At 36.5% G+C, this 27862-nt stretch overlaps 2 protein-coding genes and 2 long non-coding RNA genes across 6 annotated transcripts in view; 2 read left to right on the top strand and 2 right to left on the bottom strand.

Moving 5' to 3' along the window:
- The first annotated feature begins 607 nt into the window (after positions 1 to 607).
- On the top strand, positions 608 to 20540 carry LOC144210163 (leucine-rich repeat transmembrane neuronal protein 4-like). 3 transcript variants are annotated; one of them, XM_077736649.1, is made up of 4 exons: positions 608 to 718; positions 1914 to 2042; positions 7930 to 9554; positions 19478 to 20540. In XM_077736649.1, the coding sequence occupies exons 2-4, from the start codon at positions 2039 to 2041 to the stop codon at positions 19541 to 19543; spliced, it is 1695 nt and encodes a 564-aa protein (XP_077592775.1). In that variant the 5' UTR covers positions 608 to 718; positions 1914 to 2038; the 3' UTR covers positions 19544 to 20540. The 3 variants fall into 3 exon arrangements, 2 of the variants coding, with proteins under 2 accessions (XP_077592775.1, XP_077592776.1); XR_013329315.1 differs by lacking the exon at positions 608 to 718 and having other exon boundaries at positions 1597 to 2042; positions 7930 to 9619; XM_077736650.1 differs by lacking the exons at positions 608 to 718; positions 19478 to 20540 and adding an exon at positions 18048 to 18385 and having other exon boundaries at positions 1597 to 2042.
- On the bottom strand, positions 18117 to 21011 carry LOC144210166 (uncharacterized). The gene is made up of 4 exons (XR_013329317.1): positions 20895 to 21011; positions 19506 to 19583; positions 19341 to 19410; positions 18117 to 18255 (listed from the first exon to the last, which is right to left on the bottom strand). It is a non-coding gene; the product is annotated as an uncharacterized LOC144210166 (long non-coding RNA).
- On the top strand, positions 20559 to 27262 carry LOC144210165 (uncharacterized). The gene is made up of 4 exons (XR_013329316.1): positions 20559 to 23349; positions 25039 to 25138; positions 25208 to 25288; positions 26812 to 27262. It is a non-coding gene; the product is annotated as an uncharacterized LOC144210165 (long non-coding RNA).
- vav2 (vav 2 guanine nucleotide exchange factor) overlaps positions 25006 to 27862 on the bottom strand; it is an 84391-nt gene continuing 81534 nt past the window's right edge. The window contains exons 37-38 of the mRNA XM_077736651.1: positions 26958 to 27076; positions 25006 to 26890 (exon numbers count right to left, since the gene is read on the bottom strand). The gene's annotated coding sequence lies outside the window, so the exon portion shown is untranslated. The remainder of the gene's footprint in view (positions 26891 to 26957; positions 27077 to 27862) is intronic.

Here is a 27862-nt window from a genome sequence, read left to right as displayed (position 1 = left end):
TGTACTCTTAACGGATGCACTTTTTTATATGCATCCTATCTTGTGCTGACTCCGCCCATCTGTCACATTTTTTAAGTCAAAGTGCCCAAAACTAGAATATGTCACCTGTGGATTTCAGTCAAAATTGGGTTGTATTGAATTGTATAACTTTATTAATCTCATATTGTGGAAATTTCCTGGGCCAAGTCCCTCCTAAAACCCCGGAGTAACTCCAAACTGCAACTCTTGCTAGCAATAAATAAATAACTGTAGCCGAGATAGTTTGGTTAGGTGAGATCCATCCAAATGGGAACATGCTGATGTGGGTAAGTGGCTGCCTCAAAGCAACTGAAGTGAAATGAAGTGACATCCAGAGGATCTGTGACCCAGAAAGACCATTGTAGTACTGTCAGCTTTTTGCCCACGGCTCTAACAAACAACTTATTAGCTCCATACTGGATCTTTTAAGCTCATGTCGGGCTTCAACTTTTTTTTTTTATCTCCGCTTTCCATGTTGGAACGAAAGACACCTGGTCAAAGGACAGATTGTTGCCTTCTATGCTTCTAGTTTTATTTTGTTGTTAACAAATTCTACTTTTCGAAGTATACTAACTGCTATTTTTTCACAGGTACACGGACGATTGGTTGCCAGGCAATTGCAGAGCACATGCAGAGAAAAATATCTGTTCTTATTGTCCCGGAGTGCGTCTGGAAAACACTAATCCTTCATAGAAATCAGGTGAGTAAACCACTATATTGACAATGACAATTTACGGGAACTTTTTCGGCGGAGAAAGCCGTAAACAATTCATATTTTCTCATGTTTTTTTTCTTGAGAGCCATTCTCAGAATTGAAAGATACATTTTTTTGTCATTTCACCACCTTTTAATCACAATAAGTCTCGGAATTATTTGGACAACAATGTCATTTTGTTGCTAAATCAAAAAATGATAGGTCATGATAGGTTAAATTCCAACAATTTAGTTAATTGATGGTACACCTCGGCATTTATTTAAGGTCACAGTTTATTTTCTTGCTTGAAATGATGGAAAAATGGAACCAAAAAAAATATTTGACCAAAAAAAGGCAAAATCTTAATTTTTATTCAATTGATTTCGATGATTTAAGACCATATAGACTTTTTATGTTCTCCTCTGCATTTATTTAAGACCACATTTTATTTTCTTGCTTGAAATAATGGGAAAATTGAACAAAAAATAAATAAATCGACCAAAAAAAGTAAAGAAAATAAAATAAACCCCTAAAACCCCCTCACCAATTACATATGAAGACAATTCCCTAACAAAAGACCACATTTATCACTCTAAACCTCAATAACTGTCTTCAAATTTACCCCCCTCACCCTTAAATAATCCCCCCCCACCTCTCAAAAACAACACAAGTAAAATTACAATTGAAAAACGTATTGATGCGCTTCCAAACATCCCACCTCCCATTTGCCCACCGACACGCCTGCAGCTGTCGAGCGATGCGAGCGACGCAAGCGACGCTGAGCTTTCCCATTCCCAGTCTGGCGTCCCCCCCCTCCCCCCCCCCTCCCCCGCACTCGCTCATCATCACCCCACGCAAGCAGGCGCGCACACGCATCTGGGTAAGCTAAGCACGCGCTCTGGAAAATCCGCGCATTGCCGAGGCGCGCTCGCAACGAGCACCTGCTCGCCGAGAAAGCTGCTGCGGCGCCCCATTTCTACCCACCACCACCACCATCACATCCCCGACTTTCCCCACTTTTCCCAAAGCCTCCCCTCATTTCAAATCATGCCTCCAAACTGCGTTTTGACTCCCAACGTCGCCTTTTGCGTCACGCGTGGCAAGTTACGCAGCGTCGGAGCGCCTCGGAATAAACTTTAGATGCTGGTTTTACTGGAAGATTTGACATTTTGGTCCTTTTTGGCGGGTTTTTTGGGGGTAGAGATGGCGAGAGGCGAATCAACGTCCATTTGACGGCTTTGGATTTGGAAAAGGGACGCTAGGACAAGTCGTGCTCGCCGCTGAGACATCGCGCCGCTGCGGGAGTGGATGCGCCGATGAGACAGCATGGGTGAGTGAAAATGAGGGTGACAACAAAAAAACCCCACTAAATCTGCCTAAAATGCACTTTAATCCGCCTTTCCATAACAACACAACCATTGTTCACATTTCTCCTCCATCCACTACTTAAAGTCTACTCTCTCTACACACCAAAAAAAAGCCATGATCAGGGTTTTCCTTCAAAAAAGGGACCTGTAAAACAAAAATCATGCTAATGGAGTCAAGCATCTTTGATATTTTGCATTAAGGAGGACATTTTTAAATGACATTTTTGGATAAAATGAGATGAATTGACTGTGTTTTTCCAAAACATGGCGAGGTGTGTCAGATTTGAGTCATTCCTCCAACTTCTGCTGCGCCTCCAACCAAAAACACACACACACACATAAATATACACACTTATACACACACATGTAAGTACTCCCTTTCCCAAAAGAGCTCCTCCAATCTCATCCCACATGCCTCCTCCATTTTAGTACACACTCTAAAGGTAGAGCTCAGGAGCCTCAAACCCACACTCACCTTTATTTTTTTATTTATTTTTTATGTTTTTTTTCTGCTGCAGCTTCAAACAATGTTCTATTTTACTGTGTGGGGTAATCTGGGTAAAACACAACCCTGCTGTGTCGTTGCGGGATATCAATAATTTCCTTTATTTATTATTTTCTTGCCTTTGGCGTTTCTATAGTAAAGTGGTTGGACCTTTTGCCAAGTAAAAAAAACGTATAAATAACCATAACATTTGTTTTTGATTGAATTAGTGACCAAAATGTCAATATATATGATAATATAGGACAATATATGCATGTTGGCCTGATACAAATGTATAAGTAATTTACTAGTAGTGGTATTGTATAAGAATACAAAGAAAAACATTGGGTTACTTATCCAATTTATTCCATTTTTTTATACCAAAACAGTCGCTTGGCATATTGAAACATTTGAGATATTATCATTAAAATATGGAGTCATTAGCAGTAAACAACTGAATCATGCTAAGGGAAGCCATTTTTGTTATTGATTGTATTAAACATGAACACTTTTTGCCAATTTAGCAATTTAACACCCCTAATTTGTTCCTATAATGTAACATTTTCAAAATTTCTACACATTTTCTCCAACAAAATCAGTCAAATGTATCAAATTGGCAAAATATCATATCATAACTTAGTTTCCAACTGAATTTTTCCGCTTAGTCTTAACAAAAAATCCCATTTTGACCATTTTAACCTTTTAAATCATTGATTTTTTTAGGTCAGTGACATCTTCCAAAACTAAGATATTAATAAATATTCCCTTTTTTTTTACAATAAACAAAAAAATTGACTACTTCAAGTAAGCTAGGAGAACTATACTTAAAAAAAACAAGTAAAGTATGTTAAAAAATGATGAAATGAACCAAAAAGTAAACCAAATTGTGTTTTTTAGGGCAACAATAAGTCTGGTAGTTCACTTATTGAGTCTGAATTGAATAGAAAATATTTCAGTATAAAATTGGTGAATATAACCATTAAAGAATAATAGAAATTGACTAAAAAAAATGGCATTTGCGGCATTTTTAAAGGTAAACACCCAGGCTTTTTTTATGAGAAACTAGCGTCTCCACCGCAAGGGACACTTATTTGTGTTTTTTTTGGGGCGAGAAAGAGGAAGAAGAGAGATTATAGCAGCTGTGAAAAGGGAAAATAGCTCTACTTTGTCAGTTACCATTCCGCCCAAACTGCTCCCAAAAGCAATTTAGACTGAGGTGTAAGTTTAAAGACCTTTTTTGCACTGTCCGTATCCTCCAAAAAACTCCCAAATAAAAAGGATATTGCACTATTCCATCACTTTTTTGACTATCTCCGCTAAAGTATCCTTTCTTCTAAAGTCTTGTTACATCATTTCATCTTTATTTTCCCCGAAGATTCTCTTTAATATTCACAGGAATCGTTTAACACCATTTTGAATGAAATTCACGTATGATTTGAGGTCTTAATCTTCTAATGAATCCAAACTTAAGTAGCAGCGACCTTATCACAATTCACAGCAAGTAGAAGATCATAGTGCGTTTTGTGCAGCTCGTTAATTGATTATTAGAGCCGCTCCAAGTATCCAGAACACTATGTGGCAAATAAATACTCCTAAAAAACAAACAACCTGCATGAATGAAAAATGGCGCTAATCAAAACAACCTTGATGACTCAAGTCAACCAAAATAGAGTGAAATACACATCCAAGTCAGACTAAAGAGGCCAAAAATCATATCTGAGACCAATCAAAAATGACGATGACAGCTAGGAGGAAATAAGCAGCAGCTGTAGGAAGGAATAGCAATCTCGGAATCTTGTTTTTTTTGGGTGATTTCTGGGGAAAGTGCTATTTCCAGGTTGAACTTTGTTATCCGCATGAATCACCCCATTAAAGTCTCATTTTGTTAATTTGGTCGAATCTAACGGAAGGCTGCAGGCGGGCTTGCAAAGAGGAAATCGAACCAAAAAGTTAGTGTTAGCTAGCTGTGAAAGCAGTAGAATAAATACAAATGAGTACTAGTGAGTGTGCATAACATAACAGAATGTGTAGCATGGAGATATGTTTGTCTTTTCTATAAATTTGATTAGAACACTTGTTGGATTAACATACCATTACAAAAGTAATGTATTATATGCCAAAAATGACTTTTTGTGAGCTGCGCCATGTTTTTTTGTTCTAATTCAAGCAGCCATACCAGCATTTTTGCTTAAATTTGCTATTTTGATGCATTATTTGTTTATGAATGTGTTTATTTGATAGAAAATTATGTAAATGGCAAGTTTTTACTTATTATATGTGATATTTTGGGGGTACGCTTGTGCATATTTTTGACATTAAGTGCAGTAATGTGCTAGTATTTGCTGTAATGTGTAAATTTGGAGCTTTTCCAATATTTTTGCGTATTTGCACTGATCTGGGATGGTCATGGGTATAAATTCAAGAATTTGGGCTTAGGAGAGTTGATGGTTTAAGTCAGGGCTGTCAAACTCGGTTTATTTGGAGGACCACATTTGAGATCTCGTTATTTTTGGCCCAAAAAAGTCAACTTTCTTGCTCCTCCCAGTTAAAATGGATTGGACAGCTTGCGTCGTCAATGGCAATGAATGATGGGCCGGTTTTAGTCAATAGGACAGCTGTTGTTGTTGATAGTAGGCAATTAGTTGATTTTGTATAATTTTTGGGCGTTTTAGAATACTTATAGGTCGGTTTTAGTAGATTTTGGGTTATTTTGAAGGACTTTCCAGGATGTTTTTTGTTCTTTTGTCAGTTCCAACTTATTTTTGGGCATATTTAGTTGACCTCATGTTGTTTTTGGTGGATTTTATGGTTCTCTAAGAACACATTGGCTACTACAGCACCCAAAAAACTCCCAGTATGATCTCTTAAAAATGACTGCATGATGCATTAAGCTTAATCCACTATCATTCTTCCATTTACAATATTGTTGTTCTAGCATAAAACCATATTTAACAAAAAAAATCTTTCTACTTTGTTTACAATGCACAGCCCCATTTTTTTAAAGAATAAGCTCTTATCATAAATCCCCAATCTTTAACCGCTCGCTTCTTTTAGAGTTTAAACCCCAACTGATGTGGAATATTTCCTCCAAGTCTAAAATAACTGGATTTTTTAGCTGTTTAAAAATACACTTTAGTTTTAATATTATAATGCCAATATGGCTTGTGAATTATTGTTTTATAAGATGGTCCCAGTGACTTATAATATGTCACAGCCTTTAAACCCGGGGAGTGCTTTTCATTTTATGTGCCTTAAATCTAACTGCGCATGGTCAGTTATGTCATAAATCACAATAGTAAAGTGCCCATTTCAGATTCTGCTTGCCTAAGCTGGCTTGCACATCACATGCTAGCCGGCTAGCCAATTCTACAACAAGATTGAATGATGTAGGAAATATTATGGGATTCATTCTCAGTGGTATAAAACAAATCTTGAACATTTTTAACCCTGTTACTTACCATATCTCGACTTATGCGTAACATAACTAAAAGAAGAATAGATTGACGGCAATGTATAATGTTCATTTTAAGCATCTGTTGTTAAATCTGACTCATAAATCATATTAAAATGCCATATACAATTATAACATGGTTATTTTCCATCACTCCCATACATATGCTCACTTTTTTTTTAAATTTAAGACTAAGTTCTAGAAATTGTGTCACTTTTTAAAAGGCAGAAAAGAATCCGTTGCCTCTGGCAACAATTCGTCATGCTTTACTAAGAAAAAAAAAGTTATCAGATGTTTCTATAACAGATTAGATTAAATCATGCAGTTTTTTATTCTCATCTCTCTCTCTAACCCATTTTTTTCACAAGACTCCCCACTACGATTTTGAAGTATTTGACTCGATACCATCTTTGAAATATTCCTCTGCCAAGAGTCACTCAAAAAAAATGAGTCGTTTCGCTACAAAAAAAAAACGACTCCCGCACTGAATCATCTTGTTAATAAAGCTAAACAAGAACCACTCAAGCGGTGGTGTAATATGCACGCGTTTCATAACGATTTCTCCACCTAGGGGATCCATACTGAATTAATGTAGACTAATTAAATATGCCGTCAAAAGCTAAGGACGCCAAAGGACAAAATGGCTCAATGCCACGACTCTTGAACATATCTCATGGCCTAAAGATTCACCACATAGGAAATGGCTCACTGGCACTTTGGGCGCACTAACGCCATTCTAACTGCTCCAGTGAGATTACTATTTGAAGAAAAGTAATGAATGGGCCTGCCGCATTGACTACTTAGCCACTTCACAGAGCAGGAAATGGATAAAATAGAATCCGTATGGCTCACAAAAGCCCAGCGATATATATTAACGTAACATATTTTTCTCTTCTCTCATTAACTCGCCATCCATATATCTTTTTTATATTCTCCATCACAGCTCTTAATTGCTGTCAATCCCTTTTTTTTCCAGGAAAGGAAACCATACTCAGGATTAAATTGTCTGAATTTAGTCCATACAGAGTATATTTCGAGATTTAATCATTTTTAATCCTTATTTTTTAGGTATGAGAAGGTTAATGTCGCTGTCATGGTCATTGTAAATAGCGTATGGTTCATTTATTGTATTGGTTTTTAACAGTGGAAGGGTTTAGTTTATGTTCCAGTGTCTGGAAAATGCTATGGTTTAAGAATAGTGTTGATTAGAAGAGGAGGAAAGCGCTATTATTAATTAATACAGATGAAAGGAAGGGGATTAGACATGAAATGTGTGTTGGAAATTCAATAGATAGCTTTTTTTGTTTATTTCTTCTAAGCTGACGTTATTAAAGTCGCTTTTATTTGTCCAGTCTTCAGGAGAATTTCAGAAAATTGATGTTCTATGCCATGGATGGGCAAACTATGGCCCGCGGGCCACATATGGGCCCGCTAGGCTTTTTAATCCGGCCTGCCGACATTGTCCAAATAATGTTTTTAGTTACCCCAAGATGGCGCCGTCTCGTGGAAGCCAGTGGCAGTAACTCTGTCCATTCCTATTTGTTTTTGGTGTTATATATTTTTTTAAATGACATTTTAATATTTCTTAATACATTCCTTTTTACTTTGTACTTTATACTTGTGACTTTAATGATGAGTGATGACTCATACTTAATACTTTACTCCTTTTTTCTGTTAATGTTTCATATGTACTGTTAACGGATGCACTTTTTTAGTTGTATCATATCTTGTGCTGACCCCGCCCATCCGTCACATTTCTAAAGTCAATATGGCCCCCCCTCGGTCCGAAAAGTTTGCCCACCCCCGTTCAAAACATTTAATAATGACACAAATACAGGCTAATTGAAATATTTAGTCATGAATCTTCTACTCTCTTGTATGGACTAACAGAATTGTATTTTTTCTCTCGTTGTAGGGCCAATGCTGAATGATGGACGGGTGACACACCTCCTCTTCCCACTACTCCTCCTATTACGAGTTCCATTATTGTTGAGCTTCGGAGAGCGCACCTGCCCGAATAGCTGCCGCTGCGAAGGGAAAACCGTCAATTGCGATTCGTCTGGCTTCTTGGACGTCCCCGAAAACATTTCCGTTGGCTGTCAAGGCATCTCCCTTCGCTACAATGAACTACACAGTCTTTTACCCTACCAGTTTGCCCACCTGGGTCAACTTCTCTGGATTTATTTGGATCATAACCAGATTTCGGCAGTCGACGGACGGGCCTTTCAAGGAGTTCGTCGACTAAAAGAGCTCATCATGAGCTCTAACAAAATCTTATCCCTACATAATTCTACCTTCCATGGAATTCCCAATCTTCGTAGTTTAGATCTGTCCTACAACAAGTTGGAGATCCTCCAATCCGGACAGTTCCACGGTTTACGAAAGTTGCAAAACCTCCACCTTCGCTCAAATGGACTCTCAAACATTCCCATCCGAGCCTTCCTGGAGTGCCGAAGTCTAGAGTTTTTAGACTTGGGCTACAATCGGATCAAAGCTCTCACCCGTACCACCTTTTTAGGCTTACAAAAACTAATGGAGTTGCATCTGGAGCACAACCAGTTCACCCGAATCAACTTTTTCCTCTTCCCCCGCTTGGCCAACCTCCGATCACTCTACCTTCAATGGAACCGCATCAAAATAGTCAACCAAGGCTTACCCTGGACCTGGTACACCCTCCAAAAACTCGACCTATCCGGGAACGAGATCCAAACCCTGGATCCGGCCGTGTTCCACTGCTTACCCAACCTTCAAATCCTCAACCTGGAATCCAACAAACTTTCCAACGTATCCCAGGAAGCGGTCTCGGCTTGGATCTCGCTGACCTCCGTCAGTCTTGCCGGGAACATATGGGACTGCGCCGGCGGCATCTGCCCTCTGGTGGCCTGGTTACGAAACTTCCGCGGCACCAAAGACACCACCATGATCTGCAGCAGCCCCAAATACCTCCAAGGCGAGAAAATCATGGACGCCACCAGAAGCCACGGCATCTGCGAGGAAACCGACGACGTCCTTACAGAAACCCCTTCGCCCATGTCCGAGGTTTTCTCCGAAGCTACCAACGAACCCACCTTCCCCGAACCCACCGATTCTCCATACCCCCCACCGACCTTCGGACCACACCCTCCATTCGGAGCCGAACCCATCCCCCAACCGACCTTCCCTGGACACATGAGCCAAGACCCCAAAAACTCTATAGGACAAAGTCGTCCTACCCACGTTCTTCCTCCAGACATTGAACATCTAACCCTACACAAAGTAGTAGTAGGCAGCGTGGCGCTATTCTTCAGCATGTCTCTCATCTTGACCATCATTTACGTCCTTTGGCGGCGCTACCCGGGCGCTACCAGACTGTTAAACCAACGATCCATGGTGGGACGCAAATGTCGCAAAAAGAGTCCGGAACCGGAGCAGGACCTGAGTACTCAACTGCAAGAGTACTACATGAGCTACAACCCTGCCGCCTCTCCGGAAGCTCTGGAAATGATGGGAAACGGCAGCGGCTCCTGCACTTGCACAATCTCGAGCTCGAGGGAGTGTGAGGTATGATCCATCACGTCGGCCTAACACTAGAAAATCTCATTCAAAAAACAAGGCTCATCGGAAAGGTAAATATTTGAGCAAGTATGCCCTTTAAAACCAAAAAAACCCTCACTAATTCTCAACCCTAACTTTTAACTCACATTTTAATTTGACACTTTGTAATGACTACTCCAATTATTCAGGTATTCAGGTATTAACCCTAAGGCTGTCACTCTAAAAGCTCTCTTTTAATCAGCTAATTAGATTTCGAGCTAAAAAAATCCAATGCGAAAATACCCATTGAGACCTCCATTTAAAAATGGATGTTGTTGTTTTTTTGTTCGTTTTGAGGCAACCATGAATAATTGGATACTTACACTCCTTAGATATTATTTTACCTCACTGTTGCATGACTTTTTGTCGGAAATGTCAGTTTTACAAGTTTGTTACTTCCCCTTTTTGATGAAAAATTAACATGGTCAAAAAAATAAGACAAAAAAATGGCATTTTAGGAAATTCTACAGACAAAAAACTAACATGATTAAAAAAATAAGACAAAAAATGGCATTTTTAGGAAATTCAACCAACCAAAACTAACATTTATCTTTAACTAACTTTTCGAGTCAACATATTTCCTCTAAATATGTTACTCTTACCACATACATAAATAAATACATAACGTACGTCATAGGTGCATATTTAAAAATGGCTATATTAGTGGAGACAGCGTGTAACTGCGGTTAGTACGTTTTTTTTGTTGGTTTTAATGTTCAAAAGAAAATGTGGTTTCTTCTACTTGAATAAGCAATTTCATTTAAGTGGCTAGATGCAGTCGAAGCTATTTTTACGGTTCCTTTTAGTTGGCTGAAACAATGATATGTCTTGTAATCAAAAGGATTTAGTTGATGTTTTTGTTGTTTGGCTTGGTTAGAGAAATCTAGGCTATGTTTTGTTTTGAGAAGATGGTGTTAAAATATACAATTATGCTTTAAACAAGTACTAGTTTGCTTTGAGTGTTTAATGTTTCACGATTGGCTTACTCAAAGTAGACTCTTGTTACCTAACGAAGCTGGGCTGTGCTTTTATTTATAACTTGTTGGTTTTTTTAAGGAAATATTCCTTAAAAAATATATACTATGTTTACATTTGCTTGGTTTATTCTAAAATAGTGGTTTAAATGTCTTTTAATCATACATTGTTGGCATTCTAAGCTCTTATTTATTTATTGAAAAACATGTCTTTTCATGAAATATTTCAGTTGTATTTTATTCATAGTTTTGGGCGTATTTTTGTTGACTAGAAGAGAACAGATGTGGCACAATAAGACAAAGTACACTTGAGAAAGAATACTTGAAGAAATGTTTTGATGGTAGAACGACTTTAGGACAAAAAGTATTTTATTGTGGCTTTGAATTGTCAAGATAGGGACATTTTTAGTCTTTGGGTGTTTTGCATTACGTATTCTTTGTGACGGAGATCCCGTGAGTGTAGCTTTTTCCTCCTTTTTTTGGGGATGATGCCACACGGTCGGCGGCGGCCACCGCAGTACTCACTTGGCAGGCTTTCTGGCTTAATTTTCCCCCTGGACCTGTTCTACTTGACAGGCAGGCCTCAACCAACCATTTAGGAGGACGTCTTCATTTGCCGCTTCATAGCTCTCGTACGAAAGACGTTTTAAGGAAGGATTAGGAGCTGGCGTGGAGAATAATTGACAGGGCGATGTATACTTGAGGATGCTTTGATATGTGGAATTTTACAGGTTAGGAAATACTGTTGCAAATTATGAAAATAAGGTTTTTAGGGTACGAAAATCTCGTAAAATACTGTTGCAAATTACGAAAACAAGGTTTCATCGTACAAAACCCTCGTAGAATACTGTTCCAAATTACGAAATCCTTGTAAAATACTGTTCCAACTTAAAAGAAACCTTGTAAAATACTGTTCCAATTTACTAAAACAACGTTTCAGGGTACGAAACCTTCGTAAAATACTGTTTCAAATTTCGAAACCCTCATAAAATACTGTTCCAAATTACAAAACCCTCGTAAAATACTCTTTCAAATTACGAAACCCTCGTAAAATACTGTTCCAACTTGAAAAAACCCTTGTAAAATACTGTTCCAATTTACTAAAACAACGTTTCAGGGTACGAAACCTTCGTAAAATATTTTTCCAAATTACAAAACCCTCGTAAAATACTATTCCAACTTGAAAAAACCCTCGTAAAATACTGTTCCAACTTACGAAACAAGATCCAAGTTACAAACACCTCAATTCGTTATTAGTTTATTGTGGAACATTGAATGATTTAGAACATTTACTTGTAAAAAAATAGCACAGTTTACAAAAATCCTAATTACAAAACAAGTCCTAGAAACAAATGATTTCATAAGTAAACTTCTTAGGAAGCTTCCTCTCCATTGTTCACCTTCAAGCTACTTTCTGTTATTTCTCTCAGCCAATAGCATGAACCTCGACGAGGTCATACATTTTCTCTGGCCTATCTTTTCCCGAAACATATCCATATCCATAAAATGTTGACATGCATTTCTAGATCACAAGGCTACCCGCAAAGAGCAGCTGTTTGGGTGATCATGCGTGTGTACTTTCCGGCGAGTGGGATTTCCACTTACTCACTACGACAACCTCTTTATATAACCAAGGGGCGTTTTTATGCACTTTTCTCTTAAGTGCTAGGCCTGTCTCCAAATCAGTCCCTGCAGAGGATGTTCAGAATTATGATATCCGCATTGATATGTTAGAATCGTTGAGTCTACCCTCAAAATATAACCTGAAAAGTGGATTATTGACAGGGACTTTTGTTCATGTATAGATATGTTCGTCCTAGAAAGAAAATGTCACTTGCTAAAGAAAGGCTGACCTTCATTTTCCAGTTGGAAATTGTAAGAAATGCTGCATTTTTTTATGTCTGACAGATTGAATGGCTTGTGGAAATATAAGTTGGGAGTTATTGAACATCTTGAAAGATGAAAAAAAATCAAGGACATGGCATTTTCCTTCTTTTCATGAGAACGCTTCTTTGCATTTGAAAGGCTAGAAAAGGTTACAATCGTTAGTGTTTCAATGTTAGGTGGTCATGATGGAATGCTTTTATTTTTAGTAAGATTACAATTTAAAGTGGGGTGTTTTTTTAAAAATAGAGTGATAGGTGTTGGGGTTATTCTGGGATAGGTATTTAATCGTTTTTGGTAGAAGTTTCTTCAGTTTGCAATGAAGATTTGTGAAGGACGTTTGAATTGATTTTGATGTAGCGTGATGGCTAACCAACAACCTTTGTGATTACTGGTATTTTGTCGTAAATCGTGATGCAGTTTTTGCTTGATTATGGAATTTTTTTGCCAAATGTTGTTTTCAAGTGAGTTGTTTTTGAGTCCCAACCTTAATGGTTATTAATGAATACCTGATATGCGATAATTGTTGTTGTTTTTTGCTTAGGTAATTGGATCGAATCGATAACCTTGTACAGTGTTCCCTCAGTTATCGCGGTTAATGGGGACCGAGACCACCCGCCATAAGTGAATTTCCGCAAAGTAGGGATTAATTTAAATTTAATGAAAAAAAATAATTTTTATTTATTTTTATTTTTTTAATTATTATTATTTTTAAATTTTACCCTCCTGTATACAGTACACCATATAGAATACGGGTAGAGAGAGTGGAATTCATGTTATAACAAAAAAAAAACTGTAAAATATGTTGTCTCAATGTAATATTTGTATTATTATTATTATTTTTTTCCCCAAAAAAATCCGCGAAGCTCAGAGTCCGCGTTAACTGAAGCGCGAAGTAGCGGGGGAACACTGTAATTGTTTTGATTTGAGGCCTTAAATAGGCAGGAGAAAATGTCGCTTGAGAGAATCAGTAAAATGAGTCTTCAACCGTCGACCAGCAGCGCCTGGTATGAATTTAAAAATAAATAAAAAAAGGCCCCTTCTGGTATCATGTAGAGTCAATAATTGTAGTATGACACAACCACAGATCAGTGATAGTGTTTGCAGCTAAAGTAAAAAGGCTAGATTGGTATTTTCCTTGCGGCGAAATGTCTTTTCTGCATGTAAATGAGCTAAGATTTAGCATGACACTTTCATTAGAAGATGCCTCGCAACGCCGTATCCGTGAGCAAGTGTCGACTCCCATCTCAGTCCACGTCTCCCCTGCGGCCATTTGGCTTTTTGTCAACATATTTTATCAAATCAATAAGCCATAGTTCAACTTAACCGCTTTGAAAAATACTGCAGTACGCCACGAGATAATTGTCTTCGGTCGTGTGGAAAGATGTAAACAAAATGTTATAATTACGTGAGGAAGGCGGAGTTTTTTTAAAAGAAAATGCTGGCCTGAGGGTGACGTTACGCATGGATATATTTTGGGCCGGAAAATAGGTGTATTGGAAAAGATATATTTTAAGAAATTGTATTGGCTGGATTTAAATCCTCGTATTTTGATGATGTGAGACAATTTTAAATGAAGGTGAGCAAATGCTCATTAGTAATTCCAGTCAATAATATATTGGATGTTTCGCACCATCCATGCAATGAGTTTAATGAGTGCCCTGAAGGATTCAAAATTATCATAATTTGCACCTAGGGGTAAATAGAGCTGGGAAAATTGGTTGTTTTGACGTTTTTAGATTTTTTTTTTTTGGCTTTTTGTCCTGGTGGAGGGGTGCTTGGACGTTTGGTCGCCGGTCTTTTGGTGACAGGGAGTTTACTGTTGAAACCAGCTCTCAAAATTATATTCATGTGAGAGAGAGTTTAATATCTAAGTACTGTTTAGTATCTATGTACTGTTTAATATCTAAGTACTGTTGAAAACAGTAGATATTTAGGTATTAAACTCTCTCATGAATATACTTTTGAGAGCTGGTTTCAACAGTACTTAGATATTAAACAGTACTTAGATATTAAACAGTACTTAGATATTAAACAGTATTTAGATATTAAACTACTTAGATATTAAACTACTTAGATATTAAACACTACTTAGATATTAAACAGTACTTAGATATTAAACAGTACTTAGATATTTAACAGTACTTAGATTTTAAAGAGTACTTAGATATTAAACTGTACTTAGATATTAGACAGTACTTAGATATTAGACAGTACTTAGATATCAGACAGTACTTCGATATTAGACAGTACTTAGATATTAGACAGTACTTAGATATTAAACAGTACTTCGATATTAAACAGTACTTAGATATTAAACAGTACTTAGTTATGAAACAGTACTTAAGTATTAGACAGTACTTGGATATATTAAACAATACTTGGATATATTAAACAATACTTGGATATATTAAACAGTACTTAGATATTAAACGGTACTTAGATATTAAACTGTACTTAAATATTAAACTGTATTTAGATATTAAACAGTACTTAGATATTAAACTGTACTTAAATATTAAACTGTATTTAGATATTAAACTCTTTTTCTTAAAAAATTCAACTCTCTTTCTTAGATATGAAACTCTCTCTCATGAATATAATTTTGAGAGCTGGTTTCAACAGTAAACTCTCTGTCACCATTTGACTGGCGACCAAACGTCCGGTCACATTGTGGCGGACCTATAACCTGTCTAAGAATACATATTTGAGTGGTAATATGATAGTAGATACATTTTAAGATCTTAATTGTATGAAATTTTGCAAGTTGGAAGGCGGCTCCAGTGAAATGTACAGTTGATAAGTGTGCATAAGTGATGTGACTGGGCAAAAATGCTTCATCATCTGGACAAAGCACAGCCACCCAGAAGCTTGATTAGATCTTAAGCTCCCTCGGGCAAGTTTTTGTCATGTTATGATCAAATTCAATTGGTTTCTAACGAGAGGAAAACTACAAAAAATCTGTTGTGTCGTGTATACGATGGAAAGAATTATGTACGTTGTATTTATCTTTAGATTCTTTAGTACTGGCTTTTTTGAATCCCAAGATGAAGGTAATTTGTGGACGAGTCTTAGCAAGATTGAGTAAAAATGTGCGTTTTTTAGACCAGTGAGTGAATAAATGAAGCGTTTTTTAAATAAAAAATATACACGTACTTTACTCCAAGGAGGCAAATGACTTCTCATTCAAGGCGGATAACATTTTGACCTTTCTTCAAACAAAGTTGAAGATGATTGAACGGCATTCGGGAACATTTGATTGATTACTCAAAGCAGCCTTTTGGGGAAAAAGGTCAACCTTGCTTTCAGATTTTTTAGGCCAAGTGCAACCAAACTAAGACTTTCTTTCTTCTCCGTGTTGATGTATCTAGAAATTAAATATTCCTCCACACTAATTAGGTTCGATTTTTTTAGTTCTATTTAAAAAATCTACGTGTTTCTTGCGTACTTCTTCGTCCTTTACCTGTCAGGGAATTTCTTCGGTAGAAGGTCGACGTTAAGAGTACTTGGTATGCGAAAGTACACGTTAACATCGTGAGAAAATTAGAATTTCAAGTTCTTGGGGGAAAACGTCTTCCCAATTAACGCAATCCCACGTTGTTGTACAATTTCGTTTTTCTGTTCTTTTTCCCTAATTAGATTTTTATACATGTACTACGTATATTTAAAAAAAAATTTAAATGTCTCTATTAGGTTCATCAATAATTATACTTTAATATAATAATAAGACAATACAGGAGGACATCTGATTAATTACAAAACATTTAATTAAATTGTAATCTCTGAACCTTAACAATTAAGATGGGTACTCAAAAACAACTCCATTGGAAATTTAACAAAAAAAAGCCTCCATTCAGCAAAAAAATCTATAATCATGCAAAAAGAACATTACGATTTATGACAATATGCAAGTAATCACAAAGGTTGTTGGATAGCCATCACGCTGCATCAGAAATGTCTTAAGCGTCCTTCCAGGTCTGCATTCTGGGGTAAAGGTCAGTCCTATCTTCCAGTAAACAGTAGACATGTTAAAATTAAATGCACACACATATATAATAGTATTACAGAATAACTCCCAATTATATTTAACACTAATTTCCTACAATAGAAATAACCTGAGTTTAAGCATCTTCTTTAAAATGTATCGACTTTGATCTTAAACAAAATGCCGCTTTTGTTATTTTTTTTGGCTTTGAGAGTCATCTAATATTGCATTGAGTTGTTTAATATAGTTCCACACAATAAAAGGTGACAGAGACATGGAGAGGGAGGGTTGGCGTAGTAGCTGCGGCGCTTAATGTGCTCATCAATCACCAGGATAAATAGCAACCATCATAAATCAGAGAGTGAAAGAGCAGATAAAAAATGCATATATTCACAGGCATAGCTGCAAATAAGTGCAAACACAAACATAATGACACACCGTAACTACCCATGGATGTGCTGGTGTCCTTCTTTTTTGTAGCACAAGGGAAATTAATGCTTCTGGGAAATCTTGGTGGACTGTACACCCAAAAAAATGGCTCCATTTTGGATGTTGTGTTTAAAACTATACACTGACTGTTGTCAAAACAAAGGTTCACTTGGTGCTAGAATGCTGTTGTTTGTATGTTTTGCTATTTTTTTGGGTGTGTTAGTTGTTTCCCTCATGATTTGCCAGACTGAGGTAGGATAGGCTCCTCCCACCGCCTGTGAAACTTGTGAGGATTAAGCAAAATTATTATTATCATCAATTATGCCGACAAAAGGCAGTTAAATGAATTTTTTTCTTAAAGTTATTCATTATAAGCATAATTCTTAGTATTGTAGTGTCTTTTAAATGATTACATAAGAGGATAGGATAGTGAATTTTTTACAGTAATTACTTTAAAATATTAATTGGAATATTTGTTGAATAGTAATAGTGTTTTTCAGGATTAGTTGTTATAGAATTTAATCCAGAAGACAAATTTTTATTTGCATGCTTGTTTTAACCAATTTTTTTGACTAATATATTTGAAATGGAAATTAAGGGATACATTTTTCTTAAATATCACCCCCCTTTTATTGTATCGACAATACCATAATTATTGTTTATGCTTATGCAATGATTGGATATGACTTTATTTTGAAATTGACATGCATGGGTAAGACCGTTTATTTTTAGAAATATGCTTAAATCAAATAATTCCAAAAATAAATCTCACTCTAAATAACTGAACATTAATTTTAGCCTTATTCTTTATGGTTAAATGTATTTGACATAACATTTAATGATTAACTCACTCACCCCTTCATAAAAGGTCATAAAAGATCACTCATCCATAATATTATCAACACATTGCCTGCAGCAAAATGCAAAATTGCATGACAACAATTTGGGCTCAATCAGGCTTTCATATTTGAATGAACACCAAAAAAAAAAATTAATATTAATATTGTTTTACATCTTTTGTCTTAAAGAAGGCTAAATGATAGCAATGTGTCTCTTAAAGGCTGAAAAGTCCATTCGTGATTGGCTCTTATCTGGACCGACATTTGAAATGTCTTAGTCCACTGCAAGGCAAAATATTGACTACATATTCATGATATAATAATCACGTTTGTGTCCATCTGACTTTAGGTTGTGTCCATGGAATTTTGCCAATTTGGACTCTCAAGTGTACTAAATACCAAAGTTGAGTGAAATCCATCATCTCCTTATGCAAATATTGCAAAAGTCAAGCTAATCTCCAGTGACGGATAAGAAAATGCCGATAATAGTGGGCAGCCAGCCTTTCAAGTCCTCCCTCCGTGTGAGCGTTTTATTCGAGGCGCTGGACTGATTAGATCTAAAAAGGGGAGCAGAATAATATGAATATTTTATATTTAACTATGATATCTGCTATTATATTTACATAATGTGCGCTATAGGATTGTCGCAATCGATACAATACCTGCAATTTTGGAAAGGGTTTATATTTTTCCATTACTGGTTTAAAGAGACATACTACTGGTGAGAGTTTAGCATAGTGAAGGGTTGCTATCACTATTGTAGATGGCAATACAAAAATGCGAATGTCTCTGGGTTATACTTACTGGATTTTTTGCACAATAAGGCACACCATCAATGAATGCCCTGTCTTGAAATGTATTTCATATAGAATGCAGTAGTTGTAGTGATAAGAGTAGTAGGAGTAGTAGGAGTGTTGGTAATAGTGGTATTAATGGTAGTGGTGGTAGTAGTAGTAGTAATGATGGTGTTAGTAGTAGTAGTAGTAATGATGGTGGTGTTTTTAGTAGTAGTGGTAGTAGTAGTTGTAAGAGTATTAGTAGTAAGGATGGTGGTGGTTTTAGTAGTAGTTGTAAGAGTATTAGTAGTATTGATGGTGGTGGTTTTAGTAGTAGTAGTAGTCGTGGTAGTAGTTGTAAGAGTATTAGTTGTAATGATGGTGGTGGTGTTAGTAGGAGTGGTAGTAGTAGTTATAGTAGTGATAGTAGTAGTAGTGGCAGTAAGACTGGTGATAGTAGTAGTAGTAGTGATAGTAGTAGTAGGAGTAGTGATAGTAGTAGTAGGTGTAGTGATAGTAGTAGTAGTAGTAGTGATAGTAGTAGTAGGAGGAGGAGTGATAGTAGTAGTAGTAGTACTGGTTGTTAGTGCTAGTTAGTGGTAGTAGTAGTCATGGTGGTGTTAGTAGTAGTAATAGTGGTAAGGGATTGTCTTGTCTTGTCTGCTATGTAGAGCTGTTCTTAAGAGAATTTCATACAATGATAAATCAATTTCAATTCATATATAAAAGGCACATCATATTGTCACATTCCCTGAGAGAAGTACTTTTCAAAAGATTGATGTCTTTTATTTGTGCCTTAGTGTGTAGTTCTTTAAGAAAAAAAGTTTTCCTATTATGTCATGTGAGTCACACTCTGTTTTATTTACCTTAGCGCTCTCTCCTTGCTTGCTTTCACCACATTTGTAAGAAATTGCCACTTCTTGCTTCTCCCTTTCACTTTTGAAAATAACAAATAACAGTTTGTCGTACTTCACTAACCATCTTTTCATGTGTTTTCATGCAGAACGAGTATTCATGTCGACGTCCTCTACCTGGAACTTGGCTCAGTGACTTGCCTACCATTCACTAGAAGGAACCGAGCATGCTGGGAAAAAATCTTGGAGTTCAACCTACACGAAATATACAGGCAGGAAACATTAGGATTATATGGAAATGAGTCACCAAAATGACACAAAAACCCGAACTTTAATGGAAAATGGACCGCCGCCCTTTATTTTTGGTGGAATTGACTGATTTCAACCATCTTTGTTTTTCTCTTTGAGGACAACTCCATTTTTTGAGCACCAAAACTGTACATATGCAAGATGGCTTTTTAAACCCTTCCTGCGCTCACTAAAAAACGGACAATGTGTTAAAAAAAGATGGATTTTGATGGAAGCAATCATGGATACCAAGACTTTCTACAAAAAAACTTGGATGGTGTATACGGTACGTGCCTAATGGGTTTTGTTTTTTGCAGAATCGGATTACAGGTGAGCCAAAAGAGAGCTTTTATTGTTGTGTATTTTTAATTTACTATTTTTTGGGAGGTTTACAATGTGGTTTCTTATCGCAATTTGATCTTGCTTAGCAGGTCGGATTGAAAAATGCAATCAAAAGTTAAAATTATTGGTGATTAATTATCCTTTTTCTAAGAGTATAATGTTATTAATGATGTTCTTTAATACTTATTATCTGTTTTTACCATTTCTAACCTCAAACATCACATGCGATGTTTTTGCCATTAGCTCTCCCGACAAAATAACTCAAAAATTATCTCAAAAAAGCAATCAGTTTACATCAAAACTTTTTATGCCTTTGAAATCATCCAAAAAATACCATAAATCATTCTTAATGTAGTGAGTGAAGTCGTAATAATTGTTTTGTCTCCTCAACAGCTCAGTGTATTTTATTTTTCAGGCGTGGTTTGAATTAACAACTTTAATTTGATAATTATTTCATTTCATTAAGAATGCTAGGCTAATACAAAGGTTCTCATAAGAATTTAGTTCAACATTAGCAAGAGAGCTAACGTGCTAACGCTTTCAATGTAATTGTCATTGGATGAATTGGCATGAAGCATCTTTAAAAAAACAGTCTTTTTTATTTTATCCACACTCCAAACAATTGACAAATAATACAAAACAAAAAATATTCACCTCAGCTCAGTTGTATTTAACTTTAGCACAATACTAGAGTTCCAATCCAAACATGACTACATCTAACTTATTTAATTTACGGCACATATTCGAATAAAACCCACAAAAATACAGGAAATAAGGCCCGAGGGTGTCACTGTCAAAACTAATGTAATCAAACTCTAGACAGGCAAATAAACTACATTAATAAATGCAACAAACTTCTCAAGTCCCCCTATGAAACCCAAAATATTTAACTTTACCAACATAAATCCTCAATATAACAATGACTAGCATACTTACTATACCAGGTGAAGCTGGGGCAAATAAAACCTACTTAACTCTAGACAAAAAGTGTTTTTTTAGAGAAAATAACGACTCCACAGCCTCAGCATGGACATTCACAGCTAGTCAAATGACGGTCAAAGGGTTGCACTGAAAAAATGAAAGGGTTTAAATAAGGACAGGAAGTGAATCTTGATTGGAGGAGAGATAATTGGGAAGTAGTAACACCTGTTTTTACCTGGGCAAGGCGGAGCCACAGGGGCGGAGCCACAACTCCAGGTAACTGCAGAAAAAACAACACACCTTAAAATAGTGTGTACCTAGGTATAAAATGTATAAGTTGACAGGTATGGTATTTTTTTTTTTGTCAATGGTTCAGCAAAATCTGTTTTGTAAAGTTAACTGAGCACTTTTCACATAAACTTTATTCACTTAAGTTAAAAATAGTCATCACATGGTCCATTTTGGACATTGCGCATTGTTCTTTGTGTGCTTGTGTTTTGCCAAAGTTCTTAAATGTAACCCTTTCTATCTCCAACATTTTGTCATTTTTTAATGGAAAATTCTGCTTTTCCTCACTTTTGATGCATAGTAAGTGGCTGTATGTTCTTTTGACCTTTAAACGTGTTTATCAATTAATGATGTGGCCTTTGTTGGTCAGCAATACGAATTGAAGAGAATAAAATATGACTTTGCATTAAGTGCATACAAAAATTTGTACCGTTTTTAAACCAACCACAACCTGTGAAGGCCAGGCTTTTCTCCAATGGCTCGCAAGGGCAGAATCTGTTGATCAATTTATTCAGGGGGGAAGATCGTTGATCATTTCCTACTATCCTGTTTTTTTTTTTTAAATGACACAGTATAGTAAGGTGTAGTAGTGGTTTTCTCTCCTGACTGCCATTCGAGCAGACCGGGTTCGAATCCCAGCTCCCAGACATTTTTCATTTGTTGCTTCTATATATTTGCAGTCAGGATTTTCAAATAATAACAGAGTTGAGTGTGGGTACTTCATGGTGTAGTGGTTGGCTCTCCCGACTACCGTTCGAGCAGGCAGGGTTCGATTCCTGGCTCCCAAATATTTTCCATTCGTTGTTTCTATATATTTGTAGTCAAGACTTTCCAATAACGACATAGTTTAGTATGTCTACTTCATGGTGTAGAGGTTTGTTCACCTAACTGTGATATGGGTAGTTTGTGGTTCAATTCCCAGTTGGGAATCATTTTTCCCTTAAATAGAAACAACTGTGTGTAGTCAAGACTTTCTAATGATGACATTGTCAAGTGTAGTGACTTCGTGGTGTAGTGGTTGACTCTCCTGACTACCATTCGGGCAGGCAGGGTTCAAATCCCAGCTACCGAATTTTTTCCTTTAGTTGTTTCTATATATTTGTAGTCAAGACTTTCTAATAATGACAAAGTTCAGTATGTCTACTTCATGGCGTAGAGGTTTGTTCACCTAACTGTGATATGGGTAGTTGGTGGTTCAATTCCCAGTTGGAAATATTTTTCCCTTAAATAGAAACAACTGTGTGTAGTCAAGACTTTCTAATGATGATATTGTCGAGTGTAGTGACTTCGTGGTGTAGTGGTTGGCTCTCCTGACTACCGTTCAAGCAGCCAGGGTTCGAATCCCGGTTGTTAAACATTTTCCCATTTTTGTTTCTATATATTTGTAGTAAAGACTTTCCAATAATGGCATAATTCTGTATGTCTACTTCATGGCGTAGAGGTTTGTTCACCTGACTGTGGTAAGGTTAGTTGATGGTTCAAATCCCAGTTGGAAATATTTTTCCCTTAAATAGAAACAACTGTGTGTAGTCAAGACTTTCCAATATTGACAGGGTTCAGTATGTCTACTTCATGGTGTAGAGGTTTGTTCACCTGACTGTCATATGGGCTGCTGGGGGTTCAAATCCCAATTTGGAATCATTTTTCCCTTAAATAGAAACAACTGTGTGTAGTCAAGACTTTCTAATAATGACAAAGTAACGTGTGGTGGCTTCATGGCATAGAGGTTCCCTCTCTTGACTGCCATGCAGGTAGCTTGGGTTCAATTCCCATTGTTGTTTGACTGATCATTATATTAAGTAGTTCTGTATATATTTTTTTTATTTCAAATAATGTCGTTTGATTTGATATAAAGGCGTAGGATCCCATAAGGCTTTCATGCCAAACTATGAAATTAAAAAAAAAAAAGATCGAGAGCGTCCCCGGAATTGACGTCACATTGGTGAGCCGGAAGTGAAGCAGACCGGAAGAGTCAGCGAAACAAAAACGTTTTCGTACCCTGTATGCTTTGTTTTGTTTGTAAACATCTTTTCAGCTTTTTAAAAGCATGATCTAAACTTTCTCATTTGGGCAAGCTTCAACCAAAACATTTTTGTTAAAGGACATGAACACAAGTTCACCAAGAAGTTGTTGTTTTTGACGATGGCTGATTTTTGTGTACTCGACGCATGCCGCCGACAAGGTAAGAAATGCTCCCGTTTTCTACATTACAGGCTTCTCTAAAGATATATAGTTCCACTTTCAGTCATAATATCTCCAAATCGAATTGCGTTTAGTGTTTTTTAATCGTTTCAAAGATCGCACAAAGAAAGGCAGACTCAATGATGACTTTTCCAATTCAATCCAGTTTCTTAAAAAACGACATAGTATAGTAAGGCTTGTATTTCTTAAGAAAAAACAACTTAGTATAGTAAGGCATTTTTCCCTAAAAAAACGACATAGTATAGTAAGGCTTTTTCTTTGTCAAATACGACAAAATATAGTAAGGCTTTTTATCGCGAAAAACGACATAGTATAGTAAGGCTTTTTATCGGCAAAAACGACATAGTATAGTAAGGCTTTTTTCTTAAAAAAAAACGACATAGTATAGTAAGGCTTTTTTCTTCAAAAAACAACATAGTATAGTAAGGCTTTTTTCTTTTAAAAATGACATAGTATAGTAAGGCTTTTTTCTTAAAAAAACGACATAGTATAGTAAGGCTTTTTTCTTCAAAAAACGACATAGTATAGTAAGGCTTTTTTCTTCAAAAAAAAAACGACATAGTATAGTTAGGCTTTTTTCTTTAAAAAAAAAATGACATAGTATAGTGAGGCTTTTTATCGCCAAAAACGACATAGTATAGTAAGGCTTTTTTATCGCCAAAAACGACATAGTATAGTAAGGCCTTTTATCGCCAAAAACGACATAGTATAGTAAGGCCTTTTATCGCCAAAAACGACATGGTATAGTAAGGCTTTTTTTTCTTAAAAAAAATGACATAGTATAGTAAGGCTTTTTATCGCCAAAAACGACATAGTATAGTAAGGCTTTTTTCTTCAAAAAAAACGACATAGTATAGTAAGGCTTTTTATCGCTAAAAACGACATAGTATAGTAATGCTTTTTATTTGTCAAAAACGACTTAGTATAATAAGGCTTTTTTTCTTCAAAAAAAACGACATAGTATAGTAAGGCTTTTTATCGCCAAAAACGACATAGTATAGTAAGGCTTTTTATCGCCAAAAACGACATAGTATAGTAAGGCTTTTTTCTTCAAAAAAAACGACATAGTATAGTAAGGCTTTTTATCGCCAAAAACGACATAGTATAGTAAGGCTTTTTATCGCCAAAAACGACATAGTATAGTAATGCTTTTTATTTGTCAAAAACGACTTAGTATAATAAGGCTTTTTTTCTTCAAAAAAACAACATAGTATAGTAAGGCTTTTTATCGCCAAAAACGACATAGTATAGTAAGGCTTTTTTCTTAAAAAAAAAACGACATAGTATAGTAAGGCTTTTTATCGCCAAAAACGACATAGTATAGTAATGCTTTTTATTTGTCAAAAACGACTTAGTATAATAAGGCTTTTTATCGCCAAAAACGACATAGTATAGTAAGGCTTTTTTATCGCCAAAAACGACATAGTATAGTAATGCTTTTTATTCGTCAAAAACGACATAGTTATAGTAAGGCTTTTTATCTGTCAAAAACGACATAGTATAGTAAGGCTTTTTTCTTTTTAAAATCGACTTAGTATAGTAATGCGTGTGCATAGATAGCCACATCCCCTTTCAAAAAAGTTTTTAGAATGAAAAATACTTATTCTAAATCAAAGTCACACAATAGAACAAGAGATACTTTGCTGATATTTTTTTATTTTTTTTTCAGATGAAGGACATAGGCAAAAAATGGATGACTTGTGGGATGGACACTCTGCCAGCCAAAAGGTTTCCCAACCTGTGGAGCGAGGACACCTGAAAACAAAAAAGTAAGTTGACATAAGTAGACATACATGTTGCTGTGCAGATAATATTTTTTCTTTTCTTGTTTTACTTAGACTCATCTGTGGATGGCGCTAATGGAAGATGTCCATTCCACCAGGTGGCTGACCAAGAAGAGCACCAACCAATGGTCACAGGTAGGATTACAACTTCTCACTTTTCAGGTCAACCAAAAACCCGAGTGGGCTGGACCATACTCTTTTTGGGAGGAGGTGGCTTAAACACTTAGTCAAATTTCCACAGCGCCCTCTAAAACAAAATACTTGGGCACTCACACTTAATACTTTATTTATTTATTTTTTTGTGGGTGTGGCTAAAACACTTAGTCAAAATTTTCGATCGGTCTCTAAAAGAAAATACTTGGGCGCGCGAAGTTAGTGGGAGGGTGGGATGGTTCACATAGAGCAAAGGTTGAGTATGCGCCTACCGCCCAGATGGACGCTGGTTCGCTTCCCGGAGCAGGCACTCAGAAATGAATTCTTGGTGACTCTCCCCGCCTTCGGCGGGGAGAGCCACCTGCGACGTCAGTTCCTTTACCTTTTGCTGAAAAATACTCTAAAAAAAAAAAAAATTTAAAAGCAATCACCATAGACACATAAAAAGTTTTATTGAACATGACCATACTCTATATAGGTGACTTAAACACTTAGTCAAATTTCAAGAGCGCCCTCTAAAGGAAAAGAGTTGGTGGCTTGAAGTTTAGTGGGAACATTGGAGTGCCCTTTAGCACAAAGGTTGAGTATACGCCTACCGCCTGAGTGGACGCTGGTTCGCTTCCCGCAGGAGGCACTCAGATGAATTGTTCTGAAAAATACTTTAAAAAATAAAATTTTACATTTAATCATTACATCAAAGACTCTGGTTATTAGTTAGGATTTCAAATAAGCCACCCAAAAAGTTCTATTGGACATAACCATGCCAAGTAGGGCAATGGCTTGCACACTTAGTCAAATTTCAAGAGCGCCCTCTGAAGGAAAAGAGTTGGTGGCTTGAAGTTTAGTGGGATCATTGGAGTGCCCTTTAGCACAAAGGTTGAGTATACGCCTACCGCCTGAGTGGACGCTGGTTCACTTCCCGCAGAAGGCACTCAGATAAATTTTTCTGAAAAATACTTTAAAAAATAAAATTTTACATTTAATCATTACATCAAAGACTCTGGTTATTAGTTAGGATTTCAAATAAGCCACCCAAAAAGTTCTATTGGACATAACCATGCCAAGTAGGGCAATGGCTTGCACACTTAGTCAAATTACACAAACACCCTCTTAAAGAAAATACTTAGCCACTTCAGCGGGGAAAGTTACCTGCAACATTAGACAAATTACCTTTTACTAATAAAACACTTTAAACATACATTTAAAACCAACTTACACAAAAAATTGGCCTGCAAAATCAAAAGACATTGGCTATTTGCTGGTATTTCAAGCAAACCACCCAAACACTTATACTGCTCTGAAATGCATTTCGTCGCATGGTGACTTTGTTCTGCCAGTCGCCCTCGTCCACATCCTGGTCTGCCGGATGACGGTGACACGGTTCGAACCCACGGATGTCTCGTTTTTCTTCTCCTATCCTCTCCCACGTTGTCCAATGCATTTTTCATGAAACATAGACAATTATTTCTCAACACTGCCCAACATTTCTTTTTATTTTTTTACAGTGGCGACACGGTTTCGAACCTGGCATGACGAAGGCGGGGGCGACGTTCATCTGTCCCAACTTCTCCTGCGGCCTGTCGACTGGACGCCATGAATGACATGAAGGTCACGTGACCAAAGTTATGATGTTGACGACAATTGGACTTACGGATCTGAGGATTTGCCATCCGGCAAAGTCGTCCGTCTACACCTGCGTGAACTGTCCGCTCACTGGGGCGCCGGAGACTCCTGGACGAACGCGCAATCCGGAGGGGTGCCGCTACGAGTCTGTTAACAAACAAGACAATGTGTTAACTTGTGGGGTACATTTCCTCCATGCTGTAACATACATTCAACAAATATCTTGTACGAACATGAGCCTTGTGAGCCGATATTCCTTATCTATGCAGTAAAGTCAAATTTGACAATTTTAGTTCCAATGCCTCACACTTACTATACTATGTCGTTTTTTTTTTAAGAAAAAAGCCTTACTATACTATGTCATTTTTTTTTGAAGAAAAAAGCCTTACTATATATACTATGTCGTTTTTTCGAAGAAAAAAGCCTTACTATACCATGTCGTTTTTGACGCAAAAGGCCTTAATATACTATGTCGTTTTTTTAGAAGAAAAAAGCCTTACTATACTATGTCGTTTTTTTGAAGAAAAAAGCCTTACTATACTATGTCGTTTTTTTGAAGAAAAAAGCCTTACTATACTATGTCGTTTTTTTGAAGAAAAAAGCCTTACTATACTATGTCGTTTTTTTGAAGAAAAAAGCCTTACTATACTATGTCGTTTTTTTGAAGAAAAAAGCCTTACTATACTATGTCGTTTTTTTGAAGAAAAAAGCCTTACTATACTATGTCGTTTTTTTGAAGAAAAAAGCCTTACTATACTATGTCGTTTTTTTGAAGAAAAAAGCCTTACTATACTATGTCGTTTTTTTTTGAAGAAAAAAGCCTTATTAAACTTTGTCGTTTTTAGAAGAAAAAAGCCTTACTATACTATGTCGTTTTTTTGAAGGAAAAAGCCTTACTATACTATGTCGTTTTTTGAAGAAAAAAGCCTTACT

This window comes from Stigmatopora nigra, chromosome 17 (genome assembly GCF_051989575.1).
Source record: "Stigmatopora nigra isolate UIUO_SnigA chromosome 17, RoL_Snig_1.1, whole genome shotgun sequence".
In the NCBI taxonomy this organism is placed as follows: Eukaryota; Metazoa; Chordata; class Actinopteri; order Syngnathiformes; family Syngnathidae; genus Stigmatopora; species Stigmatopora nigra.
Note: the sequence above shows the minus strand (reverse complement) of the source record. Positions and strands in the feature narration are given on the sequence as shown.